This window comes from Pistacia vera, unplaced genomic scaffold, assembly GCF_008641045.1.
Source record: "Pistacia vera cultivar Batoury unplaced genomic scaffold, PisVer_v2 Contig71, whole genome shotgun sequence".
Classification (NCBI taxonomy): domain Eukaryota; kingdom Viridiplantae; phylum Streptophyta; class Magnoliopsida; order Sapindales; family Anacardiaceae; genus Pistacia; species Pistacia vera.
In genome coordinates, this window is record NW_022196568.1 from 244,503 (window position 1) to 253,477 (window position 8,975).

Here is an 8,975-nt window from a genome sequence, read left to right on the forward strand (position 1 = left end):
ATATAGATCTAGAGTAATCTATATATATTTATTTATTTGAAAGATACCTGGAAAAGAAAAAAAAAATATATTTAAAAGATACCTAGCGAACTTATTTGCTTTAGTTTCCTGAATATATTTTTGGGTGCTACAGAGAGAAAGTATTTATAGCCTCTCAATGAGAGTCCTAAATGGCTAAATCTACTAGGATTTTCAGGAAATCCAATCCCAGTCTAACTGTAAATCTAAGATTTTCAGGAAATCTGATCCTGCTCCAACTATAATTCTATAAATCTAATTCTCCTATGATTAGGATTATAAATTATTTCCTAACGTAACTTAATAATACTATACTAACTAGAAAAGAAAGTCTATAAATCTAAGATTTGTATAGTTTCTTGACATCTTCACAGCTTCATTCACCAATTTGATCATACCCTTATAATCCTTCTGGTTGGATGGCAAATGGGCAGCACTTAACTTGTCCAATGTTACTGTGTAATCATTCCAACAATTCAACAAATCATTCTTCGTGCGTCATCTTTCTCATTTTGCAGGATTTCTTTGAAACCATTTCTGGTTAATCTTGCTTGTGTGGTTGCTAAGAGAACTGTGATTACACCAAGTTCATTCATATCTGCCACTTGGGATTTTATTGTGAAATTTTTCAGAGTGGTTTTGCAAAGCTCTGGGGTCACAATTTCACCACAAAGGGCATCAATTATTTGTCAGGTACTTGGATATAGGGATTAGGGAGTTAGGGCATATGAGTGAAAAAGGAAAGAAAATAATTAAAAAGAGAGGAATAAGAAAAGCTGAAAAATAAAAGGCCATTAGTAATTTGTTTGCAAAGTTGTGGGGGAGTTTAGCTTTAATTTATAGCGAGATTGGTTTAACTTGCAAAGCTAATTAGAAAAGAGGTTGTTGAAATGGTTCATGTACTATGTATTATAGAGGTTATCACAACGTAAACAAAACAATGAAAGAACAAAATGAAAAATACAACTTACTATGGAATACAGCTTCATGCCTATAAAATACTGCTATATAACTTAGATCTAAGTACAAGAAACACAAAATGCGGAAGTTCTTATAATAATTGAGCAAGCCCTGCTAAAATTTTCAGTTTATAATATGGATCCTCCCTTTCCTCTCGTAAAAATCACCACAGAGGTGCAGTAATCCAAGGTGGTGGCCATCTGTTTGATCTGTTACCTTTGGTCACAACCTCCGAATCATTATCCAGCTTGAAAATGCCCCAATCGCCAATCAATCTTTGTGTAACTGTGATGGTGTAAAATTGAGAGAGGAAATGAAAGAAACATTATTAAGTGTAATTGTCTGAATTCTTCTTAAATGATTTTGGTATAGACTGGGGAATATTTTCATATACGTGAATCTTACTTTGTGGGCTTTCTTTCTCGTGCTCATATACCATTTTAGGCTTAGGCATTTCCTATCTTTGGTTTAGGTTTATTATACCAGATAAATTTTCTCAACTATTTCCTGGTTCATGCTCAAATAATACTTTCCTCACAGGAAAAGATTTTAAAGAAAAGTGGAACTCTTTTAAAATGTTTTATATTATCTGGTTTCCCTCCTGGATCTTTCAATCGTTGTATAATTCCTGCAGGAATTGGCTATCACAACCCATTGTCTTTAAAGGACATAGAGATGGAATATCTGGTTTCTCTGCATGGGGCCAGGATGTTATTTCAATTTCCAAAAATAAGACTGGACTTTCCTCTTTATCTAAATCTGCCAATGAAGTACGTATGCAGCATTGTTATTGAGTTCTTTCCATGCCTGCTTTGAGCACATAAATCATAATCTGCATCACAAATATTATACTCATGTCCTTATCTTCTTGTATTTTCAGTAAACTATCTAATCTTGACAGGTATTACTACTATTAACATACTATACTCAAAGATTTAAAGAAGATCGAGAAAGGAAAACTAAGGTTCCATGTATTAAGATTAACCTAAGAAAAAGAGAGTAAAGTTAAATATATACACAACTGAGCAAAAATACTAAACTACCCCTAAGAATAAGTAAAAAGTACATATAATTATATAAATCCTAGCATCCCTCCTCAAACTTACGATGTGGCAGGAAGAAGCATCGAGAGTTTGTCAACCAAGAAACAAAAGCAAGAGATAGAGTATGACTTAGTAAACAAGTTTGCAATCTGTATAAAAGAAGAAACAAAAGGCAATGTAATAGTGCCATGCTGAAGATGATGACGAGTGAGGTGACAATCAGTCTCAATGTACTTGGTTCACTCATGGAAAACTGAGTTGTGAGCAATTTGAATAACACTCTTGTTATCACAGTACATAGGAGTAGGATGAGAGAGAAACACTCATATTGGCAAGTAACCAACGTAACCAAACTATCTTAGTGGTAGTAGATGCCATAGCACGATACTCAGCTTCTGTGGAAGATCTAGAAATGATCGGCTGTTTTTTGCTCTTCCAAGAAATAAGAGAATCACCTAAAAAAATACAGTAGCCAGTGATAGATTTGCGATCAATAGGATCACTAGCCCAATTAGCATCAGAGTATGCATGTACTCCAAAGAGGATGTAGATGGAAGTAAAAGACTTTTAAAAATAGTACCCCTAAAATACCACAATTTACGAAGAACAACTGCCCAATGAATAGTAGTAAGGGAGATTACAAACTGGCTGACTATGTGAACAGCATGTGCAATATCTGGACGAGTAATAGTGAGATACACCAAACTACTGACAATAGTGCGATACAAAGTGGGATCTTGCAAAGGGACACCATTAGAGGGAGAATATTGAACATTAAGCTCAAGAGGAGTATCAACAATCTTGGTATCTGTAAGACAAGCACGCTCTAAGATGTCAGTTGTATACTTGGATTGAGAAAGAAGATGACCTTTTGGAGAGAAGGCTACTTCAATATCCAAAAAATAGCGCAAAGAGCCCAAGTCCTTCATTTCAAACTGACTAGCCAAATATGATTTCAACAAGGCAATTCCATCAATGTCATCACCAGTAATAATCAGGTGATTAACATATAAAAAAAGTACAATACGAACAGTAGGAGTACTCTTTATAAAAAGAGTTGAATCATGATTACTAGAGTAAAAACCAAGAGAAGAAATCACAGTAGAGAATTTTTCAAGCCAGGCTCAAGGTGCTTGTTTTAGACCATATAAAACTTTCTTGAGTTTGCAAACTTCTCCAAGACTATGAGACATACTAGGAGGAGGTACCATGTAGACTTCTTCATGAAGATTGCATTCAAGAAGGCATTTTTAACATCCATTTGAGATATATGCCACTGACAAATGGATGCAACCGCAATAAGAGTACATACAGTAGTCATTTTTGCAACAGGAGCAAAAGTCTCCTCATAATCCATACCATATTGTTGAGAAAATCCCTTAGCTACCAATCTAGCTTTATAACTCTCAATTGACCTATTAGACTTAATTTTTATTTTATAAACCCAACGAGAACCAATTGCCTTCTAATTAGGGGGTTAAGGCAAAAAAATCCCAAGTGTTTGTCTTATGCAAAGCAGAAAGTTCCTAAGCCATAGCTTGCTACCAAAGTGGATCAAGAACTATCTCACTATAAGATAAAGGCTCAGAAAGATTGTGAATAGAGGTTACAAAAGAAGCAAAAGAACAAGAGTAAGAAAAATCAGGTAATTTAGTGGACTTACGAGTGCGTTGAGGATAGCGGGAAGGAGCCACAACCTCAGAAGGTGCTTAAGTGGTTGTACGGAGAGAGGGAGCATCAGGGACCAAAGTACCAGTATCTACAGGAAAACTAGGGTGAACCTTGCAAGAATAATGAAGAGGAAAATGGGTAATTGGAACATGAGAGTAGGAAACACGAGGTGGGGTTGTATTTATTGCATGTGGAACCTTAAAGGATGAACTATCTTCATCATCATAAAAGGGATCAATATGAATGAGATGAGACTTAGTCAGATTAAGAGAGCTATCAGAAATAGAAAAGAAAAGTATGTGCTCAAGAAACACAACATAATGAGATACATACAATTTTTGTGCAATTAGATCAAAGCAACGGTATCCTTTTTTACCATCACCATAACCTAGAAAAACACAAATGGCAGAGTGAGAAGATAATTTGCTATGTTCAACATGAGGTCGAAGGACAAAAAAAGTACATCCAAAAACTCATAAAGAAGAATAATCAAAGGCATGTCCATACAACTTTTCAAACAGAGACAAACCTGAAGTGTTAGATGATGGGATCTTTTTAATTAGATGGACTATTGTAAGAACTGTTTCTCCCCAAAAAGAACTAGGAACATGGGCAGATAACAATAGAAACACACGGTTTCAACAATGTGCATATGTTTTCTCTTTGCAACACCATTTGCTCTGGTGTATCAGTACACGAAGTTTGATGGATGGTGCCATCTAAAGTAAGCAATTCACAAAATTTACTTGAAGTGTACTCCCCACCCAAATCACATCTAAAACACTTAATCACAGTAGAGTGTTGAGTTTTGATGAGGGCTCAAAATGCATTATAAATATTAAAAAAGTCAGAATGGTTTTTCATAAGATAAACCCAACAATAACGAGTGAAATCATCAATAAAGGAAACATAATACCGAAACCCTCTTTTTGTAGAAATAGGGGAAGGTCCCCACATATCAGAATGAATTAAATCAAATGGGGCAAAAGAGGAAGAAACACTTTGGTTAAAAGGTGAAGCAAAAAATTTTGCAAGTTTACAACTAGAACAATCTGAAATATCATTAGTTTGCAAATTTCCTAATGCTTCTGTGGAAACTAAGTACCTTAAACGAGAGGCCAAAACATGACCAAGACAAGAGTGCCATAAATAAAAACTAGAAGAAGAACTACTTAAGCGAAAAGATGACAAGTCAATACTAGAAGCTGCAATATCTGGTGCTTTTAGCGTATCCAAAACATATAATCCCCTCTGCCTACGGCATGTCCCAATCAGCTTTTGGGATTGTAGATCCTGCACATGACAAGAACTTGAAGAAAAAAGGACTAAGTAACCAGTCACACATAATTGGCCAATAGAAACAAGATTCATTGTAAGTTTAGCAATGTGGTAAACATTAAGAAGAGATATATTTTGCGTGACAATTGAACTAACACCTACTAAAGGCATAGGAGTGCCATCAGCAGTCATGACAAACACAAATGATTTAGGGCATAATGAAGTAAAAGATGAGGGATCAGGTGACATATGATGAGAAGCTCCAGAGTCTAATACCCACATGGTAGAAGGCATACCTGAAGAACTTGACAAACCTGTAGGAGACGCGGCAGACATAGCATGCGGTTGTGTGGCAAGAAACTTTTGAAACTGCTCAGCAAATGCGGCTATTGAGGAATTGGGAGATGGCGTGATGCCAAAACCAAATGAGTCTGATGACGATACAACTACTGCAGTTTTAGGCTGAGAAGACTTATAAGGTCGTTGATTTGCCAATTTCCCTGAAGAGGATGGTGTTGTGGTGGTAGGTGTCCTCTATTTAGTAACTTCGGGCATTGAGCCTTCCAATGACCTTTTTGCTTACAAAAACTACATTCATCATAACTAACCTTCAAATTGGGCTTACTTTGATAATTGGAGGATGGCCTAGATGGTACGGCCAAAACAGAAGGAATAGGTGTGGGAAGAATTCCTTTTTGCGTTTGAGTTTTAAGACGTATCTCCTCTGCTAACAACTCACTAACCACTGAATCAATAGAAGAAAGCGGTCTACAATGCAAAATTGTCCCACGAAGTCCCTCAAGCTCATCACGAAGAGCCATAAAAAATTGAACCTGTTGTTGTTCTTCTCTACAAGCAATATATGGTTCAAAAACTCGTAACTCTATTTATTCTGTAAGAGCCAACTGATCCCAAAGATCTATCATTGCTGAATAAAACTCTTAGACACTCATATTGTTCCGTTGGAGGGATCAAATATATCACTCCAACGGATATTGTTTTGCAAAGTTGGATTAGGTATACAATCTTTCCAAATGTTCCCAAATCTCTTTGACTATTTCATACTTAGCCAATTGCGTACCTATAGAATGATCAATAGAGCTATTTATCCAAAGTAATGATTTTGAATTATTCACATCCCAAACTTCTAACAATTCTATATATTTTTCAGCCTTATCATCTTTAGGTTTGCCCAAAGTACCAAAAATTTAACCCCATATCTTCTTGCCTTTTAACTCCAATATGAATAGTTCGTACTTCTAACTAATTTCACACTAATAGATTGAAGAGAATCATCGTTTTCACTAGTCATAATAAAAATCAACACAATTACACCACCAAGTAAAAAAAAAAAAAAAAAAATTCAATGAAAAGAAAATTTTCAGAACAGTCCTAAAACTTTTCAAACCTACGACAGGCCCCCAAAAAATTTCCTACAGGTTTGAAAAATTGCAGTTGGGCCCCTATGATCTGGTTTTCTTCAATTTTGCTAAACCTTCAACCTACAATCCACCACAAGCTTAGCCCTATCCAGCACTTGCCAACCAACAACAATCAATGCCAAAAAACACCCATGAATTCAACCACAAACCAAGCCACACACTCAACCACAAGAATCACCCACAAATCACCAAAAGAAGAAAACAAAAACAGCTACTAAATCCCCTTGGGATCATCTGCTCTGATATCATGTTAACATACTATACTCAAAGATTTAAAGAAGATTGAGAAAGGAAAATTAGGGTTTCATGTATTAAGATTAGCCCAAGAAAAAGAGAGTAAAGTTAAATATATACACAACTGAACAAAAGTACTAAACTACCCTTAAGAATAAGTAAAAAGTACATATAAATCCTAACACTACTACTTTTCGTATATAACTATGTGAAAACTCTATATCAGGATGGGAAGTATCGAATTATACCGTAGAAACTCTATATGGCAGATCATGGAACTAAAAGGTTGTCGGTCTTATTGAGCATAAGTATTCTACCCTTCTCACGATTGTTTCTTGTCGGAACAGAAGATGGATATCTAAGAATTTGTTGTTAGAAATGCCTTGATTGATCAAACCTTAAGCAGGGATATGAAGATAAATGGAGAGGACAAGACTCAAGAGGGATCAAATTATATATATTTTAATAATTTTCAAAGTCAAGGAGGGTCAACTGACCCTCCGTAATCCCCCTCCCTCCGCCCTGCACACCCACTATAAAATAAGATTCTATATTATATTAAATGAATGCTTTAAACTATAGGTTTTGACAGGTGAATAGAGAGGGCAATTCATGACCCTAAAGTAAAGTGAAGTTTACTGATACTATATATAAACGCTTACGAAAAACCATGAACCTAGAAGGCCAACCATCTTTCATTAACAAAAAATTTCTACAAGTCCAAAACAAGCAACCGGAAACAAATCTATTTCAAGTCTAGACATACAAAGACTATTGTAGACTAGCAACCATTTTGGAAAAACAATGGAAGTGACTTGCATTTGAAATTTCACCATCTTATCCTTCATACTGTAGCTAGTTAGGTTCTTGAAAATAATATATACCACCATATTGCTGCAGTTACCCAAAAAGGTGGCCAATGGTATACTCTCAAAATTTAGTATCATTTTTTACCTTAATTAAGGAGAGGTCCTTTTGGATGATAACAAATGAAGATCTTTTACTTTGTAACAATTTTAAGAAGTATGTTAAAATTAAACTAATGCTCTAATTCTAGCTTTTGATCGGTGAATAATAAGGGTTTGTGAAGTCAAACTTCAGTCATTAATCTTTGGTACATATAACAAAAAGACTTTATTCATAATATGTGAATTAGCCAGTAGCAATAAAAAGAACAAATATCTCCCTTCTTGCCAACATTTAGACCAAAAAGAAAAAAAAAAAAGTATTTCCAATCAAATTTAAGAACTTGCAATAGTTCCAAAATTTAGCATGAAAATCCCCAAACCAACAAAATTTGCCACTAATTAAGTTTAATTCAAAGTCTCATTGCACAACAGAATAGCAACCATTTTGGAAAACCCAAAAAGAAACAAACACAACTCCATGACTAATATAAATAAAGAGAGAAAATCTTTGCTGAATTTGTTGAAGTGATTTATAGCACATTTGGACTGAACAAAAGTTATCTTTATTCATCCATGTGTATCTTTTAGGCTGAACATCAACATACTAAAAGAAAATACCTCATGCTACTTTGAAAACAGCTGGTGAATACTAAACTAACAAAATCATGAAACAAACGAGTATGTTATAGGCATACATTGAGCAAGTGCAATGGAAAGTAGTTGGATACCAATTCACTAAGAAATTTCCACATCTCAAAGAAGCCACAGACTGGCCTCTGTAGTATTGGGTGTTAGAACACTGTCTTTCACTTGCAAAAGGATATTCATTACAGGATCCTCTATGCACATTAATCTTTTCAGCTCTGCTAGACGCCGTGGTAAAACAATCATGCTTTGAAACCCTCTAAAGTTGTTTAGAAAATCTTACAGCTGAATTTGAATGTTGTTTCTGAACTTATCATCATATCCCAACCCCACTAACTGTTGCTCAAGCATTGCTTCGGCCGCATTAAGGTTCATCCCATAGCACAGCTCACGAACAATAGCTCGAAGTTCATTGTCCAGGTGTAGCAAGCAGTTAATCGTGGAGGTAGAAGATAATAGATTGTCTTCAATGGGTTTTTTTTTTTGGTATGCAGTGATGATAGCGTTAACCGTATTCCAATCCACATCAGCATTAGCCATGCTTTCCAATCCACTGTATTTGATTAGCATTAGCCATGCATATATTTATAAAGACTGTAACTTGTATCACTCAAACAACATATTTATCTATAAATCGATTGTTTCATTAATTGAAATACCAATTCATTATCTGCATGCTTGAGACAATTATTTGACTTTTGGAATAGTTAAGCAAATCGATCTCAAATTAAGAAATTATTAAAGACAAAAATTAACCCACAATCAAATTAATAGTG

The 8,975-nt window shown here is 35.1% G+C and overlaps 1 protein-coding gene across 1 annotated transcript; it reads right to left on the minus strand.

The window, feature by feature from the left end:
* Positions 1-3,730: 3,730 nt before the first annotated feature.
* On the minus strand, positions 3,731-8,739 carry LOC116114338. The gene is made up of 5 exons (XM_031400484.1): positions 8,483-8,739; positions 5,579-5,819; positions 4,798-5,504; positions 4,222-4,292; positions 3,731-4,080 (listed from the first exon to the last, which is right to left on the minus strand). Exons 1-5 carry the CDS (start codon positions 8,737-8,739, stop codon positions 3,731-3,733), a joined length of 1,626 nt encoding a protein of 541 aa, XP_031256344.1.
* Between the last annotated feature and the right edge of the window lie 236 nt (positions 8,740-8,975).

What these genes read in the sequence shown, in the direction of transcription:
- LOC116114338 (XM_031400484.1), bottom strand. Translation starts at nt 8,739, where the DNA reads ATGGCTAATGCTGATGTGGATTGGAATACGGTTAACGCTATCATCACT. An exon ending in AACAACATTCAAATTCAGCT is followed by an intron (nt 5,820 to 8,482) that starts GTAAGATTTTCT and finishes TATTGCTTGTAG; the next exon opens with AGAAGAACAACAACAGGTTC. An exon ending in CCCATCATCTAACACTTCAG is followed by an intron (nt 4,081 to 4,221) that starts GTTTGTCTCTGT and finishes GTGTTTTTCTAG; the next exon opens with GTTATGGTGATGGTAAAAAA.